This window comes from Acyrthosiphon pisum, chromosome A2 (genome assembly GCF_005508785.2).
Source record: "Acyrthosiphon pisum isolate AL4f chromosome A2, pea_aphid_22Mar2018_4r6ur, whole genome shotgun sequence".
Lineage (NCBI taxonomy): Eukaryota > Metazoa > Arthropoda > Insecta > Hemiptera > Aphididae > Acyrthosiphon > Acyrthosiphon pisum.
This window is the reverse complement of record NC_042495.1, coordinates 89,554,798-89,575,608: the sequence shown is the minus strand read 5'-3', so window position 1 is coordinate 89,575,608 and position 20,811 is coordinate 89,554,798. Positions and strand designations below refer to the sequence as shown.

At 34.0% G+C, this 20,811-nt stretch overlaps 1 protein-coding gene across 3 annotated transcripts in view; it reads right to left on the bottom strand.

The window, feature by feature from the left end:
* Positions 1-8,498: 8,498 nt before the first annotated feature.
* The window catches only part of LOC100575429, a 134,763-nt gene continuing 122,450 nt past the window's right edge, over positions 8,499-20,811 (bottom strand). For all 3 annotated transcript variants that reach the window (XM_003243801.3, XM_008183838.3, XM_029490725.1), the window contains 2 exons: positions 10,813-11,101; positions 8,499-10,254 (listed from right to left, as the gene is read on the bottom strand). In XM_003243801.3, the coding sequence (XP_003243849.1) occupies positions 10,081-10,254; positions 10,813-11,101 (463 nt within the window). In that variant the 3' untranslated portion in view covers positions 8,499-10,080. The remainder of the gene's footprint in view (positions 10,255-10,812; positions 11,102-20,811) is intronic.

The window sequence follows — 20,811 nt, the reverse complement described above, 5'->3', positions numbered from 1 at the left end:
GAGAGAAACCCCCCCCCCCTTATATATCCGCCACTGCTCTGATATTAAAATTTAAAATTACAACAAAATTTGTTCGATTTAACGCAATTTTTTCTATGTTGTACAATGTACGTTGTAACTTATAAAACAGACACGACTCATGCGGTTATGAGTCATCTTATTACGTCCCTTTTAAACACTGTAAAATGTGATTTTGAAGTTGGTATTTTGCTACAAAAACGTCGCTCATTACGATATTTTAATTTACCACACCTGCTAATTAAATGTTGTTTGTGTTATAATTGAAATTATGCGTTCCTATCGGAACAAATTAATCTGTTTTTTTTACAAGTTTCTTTGAAGAATTAATTTCCATTTAAAATTGTAAACCTTGTATATTTATATTATATTCTCGAAAAAATTATGTTTATGCTGTTTTGCCTCTAGGTACACCTGTAGATGTGAGTCAAGTGACAAACGTTCGAAAATTAGATAGACAAAAATAATTAATAAGTTGAATTTCAAGAATTATACAAGGTAAAAACTGAAAACACAAAGAACAAAAAAAAATTAAACATTCGGTAAAAAAAAAAATAATCAATTACCGCCAATTTATACAACCCATTAATAATATCCTGTATATGACAACACATGTATGTGTAGTGTGTACTAAGTCAGATGTCAGTAACAGTAAGGTACTATACAATATAATAAATACACAAGTATTGTATGTAAGTATACCTACTGTATACAACACTTCAGCCATCACTCGTCAGATATGAAATATTGTTTCTCGAAATTACATAAAAACATAAGTTCCCTCAATAACTCTGCAGAGTACGATTATATATATTATTATTAATTATAATATATTAGGTAGGTATACTATTCAAATATCCAAGGAAAGACGAACATGTTTAGAGGCTTAGGCACATTATAAAATGAAATGGTTATTTTAGAGGGCACTCGCCACCTAATTTTAACCACAACAGCACTACAGCGGGTGTTTTAATTGTACGAAGTTCATTAGCAATTTGCATTTTAGCGACTCGACTACAATTTATTATTGATCAATGAATAATGATCATACTATTATATTTTACACCTATGCCAAAAATAAGATGTATTATAATTAATAATATAATATACCACAATATATTATGCTATAGAAATTTGTATTATTTACTATTAAGTTAATCCACATGACTCATGAGCGATGAGCTCGGATCCAATACCGACCGACCGCCGTCGGGTTGGGATTTTAGTTCAGAACATTACACAGACGACGCGCGTAAATCAAAAATCAATTTCACCGGAGCCGTATATCTATATTCTATATAGGCGGTGTATTATTATATTGTTATCATATTGCAGAGCCCCTATAAATGAAAGAAATACATTGTCTACAACCTCGTGTTCATGTGTACGGCCATTATGGCGTACATGTTAGTTATGGTGTGTTAATAATTTTTTTTCGATCAAAGTTATTATCGCGGGCCGACAATGCGACTCGCATTATATAATATGAAATATAAATCATAGTAAAATGGCACGTTCGTGTAGTAGTCCTACTACCTACTTACATTGTTTATACTTATCCGTCGTCGTCCACAGCGGGCTCATTATTATTTTTCTAGTCCGTAAGCTCTGCCTCTGCGCCGTGTGCCCGTGTATACCTATTATTATAAATTAAAATAATGAAATAGTTGGTATATTAGGTTCATAATGTTCATATTGTAATACATACCAGGTATATTGTGTGCGAACCACGTGACGTGTATTTGTATATTATATATATATATTTATTACTTATTAATTATATAGTTATGTATAGGTAAGACTTAAGAGGTAACGCCGTAAAGGTATATGGAGGGGACCCGATGACTACCGTTGTACGCTATATAGGTATATAGTTGTATCAATATATAATATTGTATACACACACAATATTATAATCAGTGGCGTCATTTGGGGTGGGGCAACTTGGGCATATGCCCCAGTCTAGTATTTATATCAACCTTAAGTCGGCAAATTTACCACACACCCACCTCCCCCACCCTTAACCACTATGGCACTACGCTACGAGAATCTGAGTGGAAAAAATTTTGATTTGGAAAAGTCGCCCTAGTCTAATAAAACCTGAAATGACGCCACTGATTATAATATATATGTATATATAGGTAGGTACTGCAATAAACGAGAAATTATGGTTAATTAACCATATTAATGTTGTACACTTGTACCATACGTCCATACGTCATATTACAACCTATATTATACCAAAGATCATATGGTCAATCATAAGGATTTAGGTGTATCTGGACTTCTGCAGGATTTGACAGTTTCACACTGAAATTACAGATTACAAATGCCATACTATTGCAGATTGCTCTATTATTGTATTCATAACTAATATTTACATTAGATTTTACAGTGCCATTCTAAATATATCAACGGAGCCCTGAGGCAATCATACATTTGGTTCCCCTATTCAGCATGACATAATATTTCGATATAATTACTATTAAGAGGTTAAGATTTTACATACTTTTAAATCCACATCAAAAATCAAAACTGCTTGCTATGTTCACGAGCTCTTATATCGTAATATCTTGGTAATACAAACCATATTATAAAAATATCTTTTTATACAAAGTTAAAGATCAGTATTATTAAAAATTAATCAGATCACACATTTTGTTTTAATTGAATATATTTTATATTTTCAATATAATAATATTTCTAAATAAAAGTAAAGAACCAAACAATTTAGTTCAATAAATTATGTAAAAAATTAACTTAACCAATTTAATTATTTCCCTGCTTGCAATTGAATACGAGTTACCAATTAATATTTTAAAGGAAATTTCAACATTAGAGAAGGCTGTGCTTAACAAAGCATTATTGAAATATTTTCGTATTTCTTTTTGAAAAATATTTTTTAAATTTATTAATTTCCGCATCAAAAATTATTCCTCTAAATCTAGTTGAAATGCTTTTTTATACAGGTCGAATTCTACGTTTGGTTCTAGTTTCTTCCCATTTCAATTGAAAGAAAAACATATATGTACGTTTATCTTTAATTAGGCACCCCCAGCGGCCCAGCCACAAGGCTTCAAAAGTCATGGCGTCTTCCCTCTTTACCGCCCTTCCTCCTCTACCCTTATAATATGGCCCTGGACGCCTGACACCTTGCAAAAAAAATATAATACGCTCATTAGTCATTACTTAGTCATAAGCTAATATATTTATTAATTATTATACGTTTAGGTTTTGACGAAAATGGTGCGATTGTTAGGAATATCGCTTATTATTATTTTTCATTGCATATAGAATCTGGCTTTTTACACGTTCGGAACTACTCGAGTATATAGCTCAGTTGTTATTCGCCAACGACTGTAGTGTTAATATATCGTACAATATATAGGCACCAGTTGGCAGTGTTGACGTGTTGTGGTTATAATATAATATAATAATATACGATAATATGGTTTCGCATTCGCAGTCGGTGCTGCTGCAGTTTGTAGGCCATTATTTAAACACACGTGCTTATTATTATTATTATTTATAAAATATAAACCTATATTATGTGTGTGTGTGTGTGTGTGTGTGTGTGTGTGTGTGTGTGTGTGTGTGTGTGTATGTGTGTGGGTAAATGTGCGAATACGGTGTGTTTAGGTTTACGCTGTTTAGGCACCTACCCACCTCCTCTATATAATAATATGCACCGAACAAAGAATTGACCGTTATTCCGGTGTGCCGTCCACCACTAACCACAAAATATATAATATAGTATTAGGTGTGTTCTGCGCGTGTTGTAGGTACCTGTATTGGCCGTATAATATAGTATTATTTATCCGAATGAACCGGTGTGAGTATACCTACGTGTGAAGTATAATATCCATGTAAATAATAATATAATAAGATAAAATACACAATAGTGGTATACGTTTTTCGTCTGAGAGAGGCCTAATGCTTCAACAGTATGCACCGCTTTTAAATTATTTAAATGATTGGAATAATAATTTTGTACCTTATATTACGCCTAACTTTAACCTATACAATAATAAATACAATATTATAATAATTTTTCAAATAAACACTGCAGTCTCTTTAACCCTGAAAATATAGTGGCCGCGTCATCTAATAAATTTTCTAGACTGAAGAAAAAGTGCTATTATTTTAATATATGAATGCTCTTTACTTAAAATGTTCGTCAACACCTACCATTAAAAGGACGTTAGACCGACATTTATTGTCTCCGTCTTACAAGTGCGTAACAAGGTACCAAATTGTACGCTCAGCAAAACACTTTTAGGTCCGTTAGTTTAAAAATTAAAGTGAATTGATGTCTTATAAAATTTAAAGGCGATCTCATGTGCTTTTTATTATATTTTAATTGAGCTATGAGTATTTTAAAATTGTAAATTGTTTGTACATCTTAAAATAATCATAACTCGGATTAAAATTAAAATATAATAAAAAGCCGATGAGATTGCCTAGATAATAATCTTACCTTTAAATTTTATAAGAGGTCAATTCACTTTAATTTTAAAACCAACGGTGCTACATGTGTTCTGCTGAGCGTACAATTTGGTATGTTACGCACTTGTAAGACGGAGACAGCAAATTTCGGTGAACGTCCCCTTGAGTAGTTGAGTCCTGCGCACGCCTATGGCCACATCATTATCATGTGCCCTACAAATTTGTTGAGAAAAAAACTGTGGATCGTGGGACTCACGAACAGTCGAACGCCGGAACGCCTGCCCTCCTACCTGTATCCGCCGATGATTAACACACTTCCACAGTTCCACACTAATTGACCAATATAACGAGTAGATAATTACCGATAAAGCCGACTCGAGACTATTCCCGCAATGTAAACCATTGTAGTTTGTATTTACCCGGACCTACGCCGGTTTTCGGGTTTCCAAGTGTTGTACCTACTTACTATTGTATCTCCACATTAAAGTTTTGTTGTGTTTTATGGTCTAATAATTAAGATGATATAATTTATAACTATATGTATACCTGTCAGCCGCCACCCATCGAGGCACTAGTTTGAGAAACCTCACCAATTGTAAACCTTGGCTAAGTTAAATGGCAGTGGCCTACATCCACTGAAGTGTGGGCATAGACGTGACTAGGCCCTTATCTGAATTCTCCCTCCCTACCAGAAGACCTGATCATTGCTGACATCAAAAAAATAATTTATGATGAGGTCAGTAAGTTACCCTCACACTGTTATAATTTAAAAACTTATATTATAATATAAGCAGTGGCGTAGCCAGGGGGGATTTTGGGTGTTTAAACTCCTCCCATTGACATTTTCCTTCCTAATAAATAGGTATATTGTTTATAGGGTTCGGGACTGCTTGCAAGTTATAAATTTGTTTTATGAAATGGCGAAATTAAATACAAAGTTTGAATTTGCATATTTGTGTATTTTTTAACTTAAATGTACATACAATTTTCGGGAAAAATAATACTTGGATAACATTGAAAAATATCTCAAAAAATATTATATTTGGTTGGGTACAATAGGCGTTAACTTTGAGATTTGGGGAGGCCGAAGCCTAATACCATACTATTATAAAATTGAATAATCTTAAAAAAATTAAGTAAATGTTTGGGAGGGTCGGAGGGCTGTTAAAGTTGTTGGTGGAGCTTGGCTACAGTTGGCCCTATATTCGCATATGTAAGATTTCATAAGTCTTTTTGTGACAAAACTGTGCAGTTTAAACTATAATTGTAGATTGTACGAATAAATGAACATCAGTAGATATAGGTACACGTTCGCTTATCACGGTGTTCGCATATCACATTATTCGTTATTACTTATTTATTAACCTAGTATTGTATGCCAGTATTTTTAAAAATTAAGTTGTTATTTATTTATTTATTTATTTATCAGGTTTATATACCTACTTATTTTTTAGTTTTTTATCAAGGAAATTGCAATATGTTTTTGATTTGATTTTTCAAAAATAATATAAAAATATTGATACATTGTACATATATTTAAGCATATTTGAGAATTTTTAGTGTATTTTTTAGTCCTGAACTGTAAATTTATTTATTAATTAATTTAAAACTGTAAAAACTTGGTTTTAATCTAAACCTAAAACACCCTGGCTACGCTACGAACATAATAGTCATTTTTAAAATTGTATAGTACAAATAAAGTTTACAATAAAACAACATTATGTAGGTATATACCTATACACATTTGTACAAAAAAATTCTGGTTGGGCTTCAGTCCCTCCTCCTCAAGTCACGCCTAAGGGTGTAGGTATGTATACACGGGTATCATAGTGACATGGGCGCAAGTAGCGTTTGAGATTTGGGGGGGGCTAATAGGGCCTTACTTTGATAATATTGAATAAGCTTAAAACAAAATGTAGGAAATGTTTGGGAGGGCTATGGACATTTTGGGGGGGGCTTAGACCCTAAAGCCCCCCTGTTTGCGCCTATGCATATCGAACAGACTACAGAGACAACATTTCAATGAAAAAACTGGGATTACTGAAGCCACATATTTTTTAGTTCGTCCACAAATTGTATAATAATTATGAGTGCAGGAGTAGGTACTAATTTTAAAACTAGGGGTGCTAAATGCTAATCACCCCCAAAGGCCTTCCAAATTCCACCTATGCAGAGGTGGGAATATGGGGGCTGGACCCTCGGATCAGGAAATTTCAAACTGCACTCGGGTAATCGGGAAAAAATTGCATTCAATCCTATCAATGAAGTTATTACAAGACGTAGATAATTAAGAAATGAACATAAATAGATAGGTACATACAATACATTTTTATATTATTACCCATATTGAAATTTTAGTAATGTGTATATATATAGGTAATAACCTACCCGATTTTTGTGTCCCGGCTGTAATTTATTATTCTACAAAAATATGAGAGATTCGACTACACCTGTTTTATCAAATATTCAGTTTTCTCAGTTCATAACAATAATAATATCATAGTTGACGTTTACTATAAATATTAAATGTATAATCCTAACAATACCTACTTTGTTTACGGTTTATCACTTTTTATTTTTTAAAGTTACGAGTTTTTATTTTATGTGACTATAGACTATAACAAGTGCATACCTACTTTGTGTCCTTGCGTCTGAACCACTTTTTTTTCATTTCCATATAGTTGGTTTCGCCAGACAAAATGCAAAAAGCCAAAGCGTGTACAAAGGTCGCAGACTAGCGCCACTTGCAGCTTACCGATATACGGTATACACTATATATACTATATATGTCTATATGAAAGAAATACTCAAATGCAGAATGATGATAATAATAATAATATGTCATTATTACAGCGGTCGTCCACGTCGATTTGAATACGAACGGCGTGCGCAACATAAAATGTGTGCTAAAAATAAATTAGGAAAAAAATAATAATAATGTGCGAATATTATACAATAGGTCCGTCAACCAACTGCAGCTGTCCTACATCGGGTATATTGTGCTGCCATCGTATAATTTGTACTGGTATACAGTATACCTGTAACCAGTACGAGTGCCTACCGCAATATAACGTTTCATAATAATAATTGTATTTCGTGTCGGTGAACCACCTATATAATATAATATATATATGTCCGCCGTCCTACTTATGACAATATTTTCGAGTTTTCGACACGTGCGGTTCTCGTAATCCGTCCGGAACTCTGAAGTAAACGGTGATATTATTTAAAAAATCAAAACACCGCAGCAGACCACGATCGTCTGTATAATATTATCATAATATTGTGTACCTGCTATGTATAGATAACCATTAACCACGTTTATAATTATTAAAATGTGAAATATTGTAATGTTACTAAATCCTACGGTTCGCATATAGGTGCACGGTCTGTATTATTATTCTATGGTCTGCTGTATAGCTGGTGCTCTACGCCCCTCGGTGAATTATTATTATAATATATTATTATTTATTACATAGTTGGTCTTGAAACGTTTAAAAGTATTAATTATTATTGCAACAAAATTAGTTCGCAGTCGAGAGCAATATTAATGGATTAAGTTAAATTTAAATATTTTATATCAAGGTAAAGTGGAAATCGTTAAGCAACACATAGTAATTATATAATTTACAAGTAATACACTAATCGCGGGGTAGTGTAACGATATTTTTCAGTGCTCGGAGCTTGTCGAGCAATATAATATTAATACACTCGTAGGAAAATAAAACAATATTATTGTTGTATTCAAAAACATTAAAATGGACTTTGTCGAGTTTTATCCATTAGTTTCCGAGCTGTTCAATAATATTATTATTTATTATTATTATTATTATTATTATGTGCTGTAACGATATAAAAACTAACACTTACCTACTCAGACTTTCTCTCCGAACGTGTATAGAATACAAACGGAACAGCTGATTTTGTAATGGACGTTTAACAGGTACTTTTCCTTGAACAAATATTATTTTTTCTCTCTCTTAAAGTAGGTATTTTAATACAATGGAATAAATTAAATAAAAATGCTAAAATTAGTACATTGAAAATAATGTACAAGGTACATGTTTATTCGTTATTTTTTTCAATTTTTAATATCATTATTAAGAACAGATTTGACAATAGAAAATTTTTAAATAACAGTATAGGCCACGACTTTCTTTTACATTACACAAGCCAAATTAAATTAACAATAATGCGATTATCAATTTAGAACTGCTTACGTGCAAATTATTTATCCGCTAGTCATATTAAAAGAATGTTAACAGGCCGATAAAAAAAAAACAACTTTAAAAACCAAACAATTTGTAGGCAAAAATTATTGTTCAAATTAGAAATGATCTATTGTTATACATAACATAATAAATAAATAAACTAATCATAAAATGGAGACAAATTTGATGATTGGTTATTTACATTGTTTTTAAAACAAAACAATTCTTAATAAACGTATTATCATGAGCAAAAATATGATTTTCAAATGGTATCAGTTGTAATGTCGAAACAATGTAATATTGTAATATTGAACAGTGGTTTATATATATAATATAAAAAAAAAATATAATACTATACAAATTTTAGACATTTTTAGCTTTATATAATATTTTAGAATTAAAATGTAAAACTAACTAGGTACATATAGAATAAAATACACAAAGATCAGTTGATACCATACATACTAATTACATAGACAAAAATCACAATTTTAGTTTTTGAATAAATTTTTTTTTACCGCTATGTAAAGAAAGATTTTTTTTTAAAAATATATTTACGTTCCAGTTTGATGTTTCTGAGCAGGTTCAATTCTCAAAATTATAAAATAATTTTACCAGTTGTATATTATTCTTTTATGATTATACACAGTTCATATAAAAATTGGTCAAAAAACATTTTATTCCTTGGATAATAAATATACAATGCTGGCAAAAAGAGCAATAAGGGATACAATTTTAAGTCTTTTAAATTTATTTTTATTTTATAATGTTATCACCATAAAAGAAGCTCACAGTTTTCAATTTAAAATACTACTAAATTTTATTGTGAAGTTCTACATAAGTAATATTTCATTAATAGTATTTTTCTAAAATTACTAAAGCTATATTATTAGGTATGGCCTTAACTATTCAATATGTACATTACCTACCTACCACAAGTATTATATTATAATGTTTAATATAATAGTTGTGTATAAATTAAATTATATTAATTAATACCTATATCACGAATTTAAAACAAAAATAATATGTAATAATATAATGATGTTATAAACGATGGCACCAGATTTATCTTCCTACATTAGGACTGCCAGTTTTTCATTTAACAGTCTACATTTTTTAACAAAACCAAAATATGTTTGTATTTTTTTTCAATTCATCAAAAAGTGAGACACTCAATGGGTCAACATTTTCTTTTGTTTACTGTGTGAATTTAAATAAAAATTAAACTTAATTCTCTAAGAGGAATGAAAATTTAATATACATAGGTACGTTATTAATAAAAACATACAAGATTGTTTTGTCCTTTCATAGAAAAAAAATATATAATAAAAATAATATAGTAATAATAGATTGCAAATTTGATAGGTTTTGTGGATTGTCTTTGAAAAACAAACTTTTAGAATCAGTACACATATATCTGTTTGAGCTGGTCCCGTAGTTCTGCGGGTATTTTGTATGCGTCTTGTTGCTGTTGCTTTTTGTGCACCAGTCTTCGCCACTTGCCTCGCAAGTTTTTCCGTAGTCCCTTGCGGTGCTCTGCGGTTTCTTCGATGGGTACACTGCACACCAATGTGTCCTGAAATCAAATAAAAATCCTGTCAGTCACATTGAAACAAAACGGTTGGAAGTGACCAATGTGTGGAGGAGCTTTGGAAATGTTGTGTTTAAATTTAGCACGGCCGTTGAAATAATTTCCAAGGCAATATTGTGGGTCACCAATCGCCATAACAATATTTATGTTATCCATTATGTTCTTACAAAACCAGTAGTGCGCACCAAACTATGTTTAACCTTCTACGGTGTGTAGGCATTCCGTACACACTATCCTTGTCTTGATAATGCATTTCTCCCACTTGAATGCAGATAAGATGAACAATATTTAATGATCTCATGTTTTCAATGAGCTCATTAACTATGAGAAAAGGTTAGGTACTCGTTAAAAATAAATTAATAATTTAGAAATGTGCTTTAAATTAAATCAATTATAATTGTTTGGTGCCTACATCAATGGCCAGACTTTATCCCAACCTTATCGTTTGGATAAAAACCGTCTATTTACGTATGTAAGTAACAGATAATATAAGTAACAACCAATATAATGGAAGCCAACAAATAGTAGTGATGATTTTATTACCTGATCGGAGCTGTACAGCCTGTACGGTGAGTTATACCCATTGGTGTTTTTGGCTGCAGCGTTTTTGGCTGAATACTGCCAGAGGAACGGTAAAGGTACAGGCGCATCACCCACGTCACCCGATACGTTTGTGACAACGGCGACATCGACAGGCTGGGCATGGGGCAGCTGACAGTCCACATTGTTGTTGTTGTTGTTGATCACAGTGTTGGCGGTGGCGACGGCTGTGGCCGCTGCCGTGGCTGCGGCTGCTACGGCGGTCGCGGTTTCCTCGCGTTTCCTAAGCTTGCTGCGAACCAAACGGACGGTTAAAAATTTAGAACCGTTGCTACCCACCATTTTCAAGCTGTCCCTAAGCGTGCCTATGCAATTGAAACGCGCTTTGGTCTGTTCGATGGTACCAGTGGCCGGGGCTTTCGGGTAAGCCACCACGCCGCCAAACGTAACGGTTTTAGCGGAGCACATAGCGTCACCGCTCGGGTGAGTGACGGAAGTAACGACGACGATAGTGTGTGCCGTTATTAGTGTCACTTTTGTAGAGAGAAAAAAAAACGTTTCCGTGTGTTTAAAACGGTACGACACACAATCGCACACGCACAAACGCACACAGACACACTTAAAATATTAATATAATAATATACGAATTAAATTTAATCGTATGATATACAGAATACGCTATTTTAAAGTAATATTAACGACTAGTTTCACTATCACAGCCTCGTGTATGTTTCGACGAATATTATAATATTATACCGGACGTCCGACGGTGCGGTTCTTCTCAGAGAAGAATTTCAAGTCTTGTTTTTTCAACACGATATCATATAACCGACCGCTGAGGAGGAGAGAACGTCGGTGGTCGAAGAGAACAACAATTAATAAAAATTAAAAATAATATTAATAAATACACACGCGCGCGTGCGTCGCGTCTCGGGTTAGGTGGTAGACGACGACGAAGACGAGTGTGGTCGCGGCCACGTCGGGAAAGACGTAGGGTTTTCGAACGGGCGTTATTAACTGAACGGCTGGTGAGTGGGCCTGATCATTTTCCGGGAGCGTGTCCAAAGCGGTGGCCTTTGTAAGTGGTGATGGTGGTGGTCGCCTGCCGTGGACGACAACGACGACGGAACTTTGCGACAACCGACGCACATTCGAAACGTTTATGCGTGTGCACGACGGAAACAACAACGCTACTTTGCGGCGAACTGAGCTGAATAGCTGATGACGACTGTCGACGGATCGTGTCCTGGCGTGACTGTGGCCGCACGAGTTGTAGCAGCAGCAGAGAGAGCGTGCCGAGTACGGGACAGACACGGACAGACCGCGGCTCACACACTGCAGTCACGCGCAAAGTGCAACGACACTGCGACCGGCTGCGAACGAGCTGTGGCGCGAGCGACTCCGCATGAGCGACTGGTCGTGGTAGTACCGTAGACGGTAGAGCGTGGTGGTAGTGCCGCGCGAGCGAGACGGTAAATGCGACACGGTACGCCGACGACGCCGCGTTGTGGCCGACGACCGGTGGGAGCGCCGCCGCCGCCGGTGCCAACCCTCCGCAGCTATCGTCCCCGCCACCATACCGCCGTCAGGTCGCTACGTTGCCACATCGCCCACCCGTTAGGCTGTGGTGGTGTACACTCGCTGGGGGGGAGGGAGGGGTGGCTAGACGGGATTCGATTCACGGCGCGTCGGGTAAAATATCTTTTCTATGGTCGAATACACGTTGTAACAATATGATATTATTATAATATTATTATTATTATATATTATTATCGTGTGTGTAAGTGTAATGTGGGTGCGTGTGGATCTACAGCCGTACGAACTATATCGACGATCAACCCTAAAATATTATAACGCGTTTATTCGTGCGAGCGGTGTTCACTACCACTAACCTAACCATGTCGGTTAAAACATTTTATCATTTATCAGACCTAAAATTGTGGGTGTGCTTAAGTCATATAAAGCTTACGATACAAAATATTTTATTCCGTTATTCAAAATATTTATTGGTAATAATAATATTAACAATCAATTACTTAAAATTGAAATAATACATTTTATAATCTAATAACGAATTATACTTTATATATTCGATATTTAGATAAACTATTCAAGTCATTGGTTGCAAACTTATTAATAATATCTCCAGTTATTTTAATTGATTTTAACAAAATATAATATAATTTTCAATATTTCACAATGACAATCGTTTGAAAATCGTTCTTTTCTAATGCTTTAAATAGAAATCAATACACTAGTGTAAATACCTACTTTCATAATCAATCAAGTAATGATGGGGTGTTAACAAAATAGTTTAGGGTGCTAAGCATCCCCTAGCCCAGTGCTACTCAAACTGGGGGCTGCGGCTATATTATTGGGGAGCCGTAAAATATTTATTTTATTTAAACTTTTTTCTTTGAGCGTTTATAAAAGAAAAAAACCATAATTATTTTTGACTTAAAATTAAGTGAGGTGGGTTATTTGGTTATTATATGACCGACAATATAATTTATCTATTTGAAATAGAATATTTCAAATAGTACATGTAATTTTAGTATATAATGAGGAAAAAATAATCGATAATTTTGATTAACAGTTTTTTACATTAAATTTAAGGTGTCCAACGACAAAAAAGTTTGAGAAGCACTGCCCTAACCCCTACCTAGTTGTGCCTATGAATTTGCACCGTTGCAGGACGTCATGTTCATCAGTGTATATCTGTGCAGAAGTGGTATAATGGTATAATATACTCCTATCCTCCCTCCCCTTCTGACCATGGGTGCCAACGAAGAGTCATAATATGAGTTAATATGAGTTTATCGGGAAAATAATATTACTATAAATAGGTACATTATTCGGTTAAAAAATACCTTGAACATCAAAATAAAACGAATTTATTATACCTATACCTATTATAATATTACGTCAAGAATTTTAAACAATATAAAATGTGAAAACGACAACTCTAAACAACTTATCACACGCGAGGCTTAAACCAAAAAAAAAAACCTTTTTACATAATAATATGTGTAAATGCTCTACCCAGTCGTCTGAGTCGTCATTTTACCAAATGTTTTATGTTCCATGTACGACTCTAAAATATATATGTATGCGCATTATATATACCTTTATAATATAGTGCACCGAATACCGATGTATATCTGTCGTACGGTACCGTCTTCTGTCTACACGAATAACTGCGATATTTTATCATCAGTATTATTACTTTTTTTTTTGTTTTGACCATATATTATATTACACGTTTTCTGCTTCTCTCGCGGAGGTATTATAATATAGGTCCCCCATATCCTCGCATATGCGCACATACCTTCGTGCGAGCGTCAAATGCCTAAACAAACCTCTGCTCGACTCTATATAATATTATACCTGTACGCAGGTTTCTGTTCTGGTTCGTTGTCGAAACGTATAAACTATAATCCGGAAACGTATTTTGTGGTTCCCCTCGCATCGTGTTCTATAGATATACGTATATTTTAAATAATTGTAATACGTGAACCATTACCCCGACCCCGCGCAGACCGCAGGTATATATTAAATTATACGTTTAAATATATAGGTATACACATCAGAAAATATTATTATACGCATTGACGTAACGAAATACAAAATATATTCGAAACAAAATGACGTATATATCACGTGTATAATATTATTATTATAATTATAATTCGTATAGGTATATATATTATTGTGTAGGTAGTATACAATTTTAGAAATGTTAAATATTCAAGTGGACATATAAACGTATACGCATCGATTTCGTTGTAGGTATATTATTATAATGTATAGACGTTACCGGCGCTACTATATTATTATAATTATAAAAACATTTTTAAACCCTTTTTTAATTTGTTAAGTCAATATTTCAAATTATTCGACGGAAATATTATATCCATACATATAATATAAAATATTTTAGTACGTTTTTAAAAGGTAGATTTTCTAGGTCTTACTATATTTTATTATAATATACTTATAATTTATACATCTATATATATTTATATCTTCGGAGAGAGATGTAAAATTATTGGTTGAACAAAATTCAAGTCAATTCTCATTTTTCTCAAGCTGCCATTTTAAAATCTTGTTCAACATATATAGGTACATTTAAAAAAATTTAAAACCAGTTTGAGAATCCATTATTTTACTAGGTCGAAGCATTTCTTTTGTATTATATTATATCTATGTTCAACTTGTTTTCAAGTGAATGTTTTCATTTACTTTCATAAAAGCAAATAATATTTTATTTTTATAAACTTTATAAATGTATGACTATTCTTGTATAGTAATGGTTTCTGGTAATCATCGGAATGCTCGTAGTATGGTGTGTAATAATTAAAAAAAGAATTGAACAAGAATTATTCACTTCGTCGAGTATATTATAGATACAATACAACTATAATCTATATGTAGGTAGTATGAATTTTTTGTGCATCAATACTAACGTAATTGAACACGATTTATATATTGAAATTAACTCAGACTTAATCACCTAAGCCTTTTAACACACGATAACACAATGAATGAAATAATATTTATGAATTATCAATTGTTTTCAGATTAAAGGAAATCCAGTCATACTACACTTGTATAGTCATCGTACATACATGATATTATGGTGTATTTTACTGTTGCAATACTATAAAGTCTAAATACGAGTACCTATACCGATTTATTTATATAATCTTATTTAATAAACGGTTGCGTCAACGATATTGTGAGGGTCATAGTATAATGTACAATTATAAATAGCAGTTAAGTGGATGTCGCTCTGCTGTACAGTAGATTACAAGTGGGTCATTGTATAATGGTTGTATTAGACTTGAATTCAATGATATAATATCATTGTATAAGAAAAACGATTCTGAGCGGAGACGGTTTGTCAGTCTAGGTATTTTATATTTTGTTATTATTTATTTTATCATGTAAGTTGAATTAATATTAAAATATTATAATTTTTTATTCGTTTCTATGGTGATAAACAAAGCGTTAGAAATTAAAATCCCATTTTTAGCGTTTTTTCGTAATTTTCCAGTGGTTTTTCTCGTGACATTAAATAACTATTGAGAAAATCGAAAAATGACCTCTTTAAAGTACCATCTTGATCCAATTTGCTAAAAGATCAGGTATTATATGTTGAAATCGAAACTCTCGTTCTGGAAGAAATTTTGTATACAGGATATAAAAATAAAAACCATTGTAAAAACAATAGCTCCCTCGCTCCGCTCAGAATCTAAAATATAATCAAATAATAGTGTGATACGCCTTGCACAATGCTTATATTTTAAATTCTGAATTTAGATCGAACTACATATTGTATCATAGGTACCCTATAATCGTCAAAAGTGGGCCGCGTGCGATATAGAAATACATACAGATAATATGATATTATTATTTTTACTATTATTATTATATTACATGAGTTGACGACAATATAAAAATTGCAAATTTTACAGCGGCGGAGATTGTTTGAAAAACGGTACAGCTGTTGAAATAATAGCTATAATATATATATAATTCTCTGATATATATACCATATAGTTATAACAATGTAAAATACAGGTAAAGAAATTAATTGAAGCCATTAAAACAGCTGCAGGTGGCAAAAACGTTACAGATAATAATCGTATGTACATATTATTATTATATTATATTATATCGTGTGTAAATGGGTGGATCGTAGGTATACATCATAATACAGCATAGGTATAACCATTGATTATGAATACTAATATTCATAATCAATGGATATATAAGTGTATAACGCAGTAGGCATTGTATGTGGTTATAACGGTGAAAAAAACGCCATTTGTTTGCGTGCGGATAATTAAAAATATATTATAATATATACCACATAGCGTCTGTTTGACAATATACGTCATAATATTGACAATCGCGCAGCAGTACAGTCACAATATAAGCTATAAGTAATATACATTAATATACATAATATTAATATAATATATTATCATAAAACTAGCAGTGGTAGGTACAAGGGGATACACATCATTATATAGTCACCTCGGTATATAAGTGACTGTATGGGTACAAGTGCAAGTGTGCAACATATTGGAATATTGACGAAAACAAATAGCGTTTTGCGTTCGCATAATAATATTATGTTTACATATAATATAATATATATTATTATCATTATTATTGCAATTTGACGTAGTCTGTTGCAGTGCGAAATAATATATTATACATATTTTATAGCTATCTATTTCATTATTATATATTATATTATACACACACGTCGCGTGATTTACCTGCGGCTGGGAGTGTGTGTTTGTTATTGATCGTCGATCGAGGTAATCGATTCCCGTTGTAGTACATATATCAATAATGTTTACTATATTATAACGCGTAATTTGTTTTCTCTCGTCCAGCGTAACTAGATATTCCGGCGAGCTTTATAATAATAATATACGTTATATTTTATGGAGCGATTCGCCGAGCACGCTAACCTCCCTATTTCATCATTCGATAGATATTTAACAAGTCATCCCCCAAAGAAAACCAGCAAATGAAAATCGTATGATGGTCTTTGAGAGCCCGCCGACCGCATTTGTTGTCGTCACCATTTTGCGAGTGCCTATAGGTACCTATAGGAAAATATGCGTATTGTGAACGTTCAATAGTTTCACGTTTAGATTCTTTATAGTTTTAATTCCCATTTAAGATAACAACATTGTTTTTGTTTTGTTGAAAATGTTTTTCGATATTATTTTAATTTCTATAAGCGAGCTATACGACCGTTTTTAAATTGCAATATTTTACACACTTCTAATATTATCGTTTGAAAATTAAGATAATTTCGTAAAAAATACAAAACGCGAAAAATGGTATTACTGTTAGGTTTGATAATAGGTCAATACACTCTAATATTAAAAACAACGTAGGTAAACGTGTACTGTTAAAGTAAATTTGCTATCTCACACGCACTTGTAAAGTCGGGTGTTTTCACTATATATACTGTGGCGTGTATACAGTTGAATGTTTTTAAGACTTTTATAAAACGTTACTGACATATTATTACTTATATATATATACGCATAAATACGTTTAACACGACACAACGCGGTGTAGTAGTAACCCGTAACTTAAAATATGCTGGTGTGTGCTTATATAAATGTTTCAAAAATCAAAGTTTGAAAAAATGCATGATTAATGGAAATTTCGCGGATGAACAGGGTCACTTGCAAGTGAATCATCAGTGTTGGGTTAGGTTATGTAATTATATAATATATAATTACCTATTATTTTACCTATACGTAAATGATATTTTCGCGGATATAAATATGGACAAGGCGATATTAATCATTTCGGAGCGTCGTCGTCGCTGAGTAGGTACCACCTGTACGTTCTCGCTCGAAGCGAATGTCCGCGCTGCGAAGTCAAACGAGGTAACTATACAGAGTGGAAAAAAAAATGGGAAAACGACCGCGCCATATCGGCACCGGGAAAGTGCGGTCACTGCTCACCGTTATTCGCTTTCGGGGCACACAGGCTATATTTAATTTACACACACACACTTATTGTATACACCGTGCGCATATATATAATATAATGTGTTCCGCAAACGGGTGACCGGTTCGGTCATTTGCGAATTCACATCAAGTTGAATATTATGTCGGAGCGCGAAATCCGGTCCGACAGTACGCGTGGTGGCGTTATAAAAACAGGTGGCAAAACGATATTCGAGACGATCCGCGACATCCATTACTATTATAATATAAGATATAGACGATATAGTATTGTGTCGTGGAACACCGAGCATTCGATGTGAATTTTTTAAATTGTTATTTTTTAGGGGTAAGATAAATTAAGATGAATGGGGGCGGACGGGACTGCAGCACCACGAGTGTGCGCCGGATTGCGCCGACGTTAATTTTGGTCACAACTTTGTTCCGATGAACTTGGAAGTTCTGAAAATCAACTTACATTTACTAAACAAATGCGTATAATGTTACACCTTACAATCCGTCCGGTATATAAATTGGACAAAGTTGTGGGGCTAACTATTCACATATATATTATGTGCGTACGACCGCGTCTGTATACCTGGTACCTACGTCGTATAGTGTTTGTTTCAGTTGGTCACACACTGCGGTTTTATGTATCCGTCCGGAGTATGTTCCAACACTTCCAACTATTCGGTTTGTACAACCTAGAAAATGTATATAGCACGCGCGCTGTACAATTCCCATCGTTGTTTGCGGTGTTTGACCTATGTTGTGCCTAATTTGAACACCAATGGAGTGAAAATCAAACTATACTTACACAACTAAGTTTTCAATCCATTTCATGGCTTACGTTATCCGTTATAAGCCCCATCGCGTAGTCAGGGGAGGTATTGAAATACCTCCTTCAGTCATTATTATGTAAAAATATATAATTGTTATCATGTTATATATATACAAGCTTCAGATTTCTATAAAATATTCGTTGTCATATGGTTCTATTTGTCATTTGATATTATATTAATTTGAAAACCCACGATCATACAATTGAATTTGTAAAGCCCCCCTTTCAAGCCATATTTAAATAGGAAATCCAAACACCCCTAAACAAAATCCCGGCTTCGCGCCTGCAGCCATCGCACACACTATATTATTATACATTATCCATATTCCATATTGTGTATTATTCCATTGTTCAAAATGGACCAAACCCCGTTCACGGATAATTAATAAGACCTTATGGCGTGTGACCAGGTTCGAGATACGATGTATAATGTAATAATAGCATAAATCATGGTAAATCGCTATAATCGCGTTGAATACAGGGGGATACGCCGCACGAGGCCATCGGTGGCCGTCTCCATTCGAGGCGCACATGTGTCACGGACGCGTGACCGCGTTCGCAAAGTATTGAAGTAATCGTTAAGTTATAGCAATATATAAGTATCCGCTTGTATATACGCGAGTATAGAAGTAAAATATATTATTTTATAATTTTATAAACGATCGACGATCCGAGCCGTTGTGTAATAACTGACGCCGCTGCCTGCAGCCCCCTCGCAAACATCACCCAACCCTTCCGCGGAGCACAACAGGTTTCTGCAGTTTGTACGCGTCAGCGGAGAGCGTAAGATGTATAATATTATAATAATGATAATAACTATACGCTCGTCAACGTCGTCGTCGTCATTACGTAAGGGTGTGCCCCGTCGCTATAATATACTATAATGTTCCTACATACAATAATATAATATATAATTTAAACGTCCACAATAGGTACTATATACAAGGCGGTTAGTATTATTATCATCATCAAGTCAGCGGCGGCGGCGTCGGTTTTCGACAGCTGCGACAGCCGTCGCGTTTAACGTTATAATAGCGTAACACATAGGTAGGTATAAGGTAAATAGGTATATACTAGGTAGTTAGTTGGGTATACACGGCAATTGCCATTTACCGCGGCCGCCGCCCGTCCCACGTCGTTATCATCATAACGTGTTTGCGCGAAACGTATATAAATGCAAATCCGACGGCCGTTTGCCGCCGAGTTGCACAAGGCTGCGGCGTGCAAATTTACCTACTGCACACACACACACACACACACACACGAGTATTTCATATAATATACCTATGTGAACACACTGAGGCTATAGAGAAGACCTTTTAAGATCACGTACTCGAATCTATGTACGTATATATAAGTGCGTGTTCCCCTTTGTGAATAACATTATATGTTATGATGGAGGAGGCAACCGGCCAAGGCCTGTGCGGCGTTTTTGTCCCCCTCCTCCCGCATAGCCTTGTCGTGCGAACCGATCGAAAAGTCCTCCGGGAAATCCTCGTCGCTACGACGACGACGAAACCCCAAAAACCACGACGATTTCGGATTCGCCGCAGCAGTCGGAAAACGCGTGTAGCTATACGGGCAATTACACTAATTAGAATATGCTCCGAAGAGATTTGTTTCGTTTGTTTTTCAACGATTTCTTGGCACCGTTTGTTTATATATATATAGGTT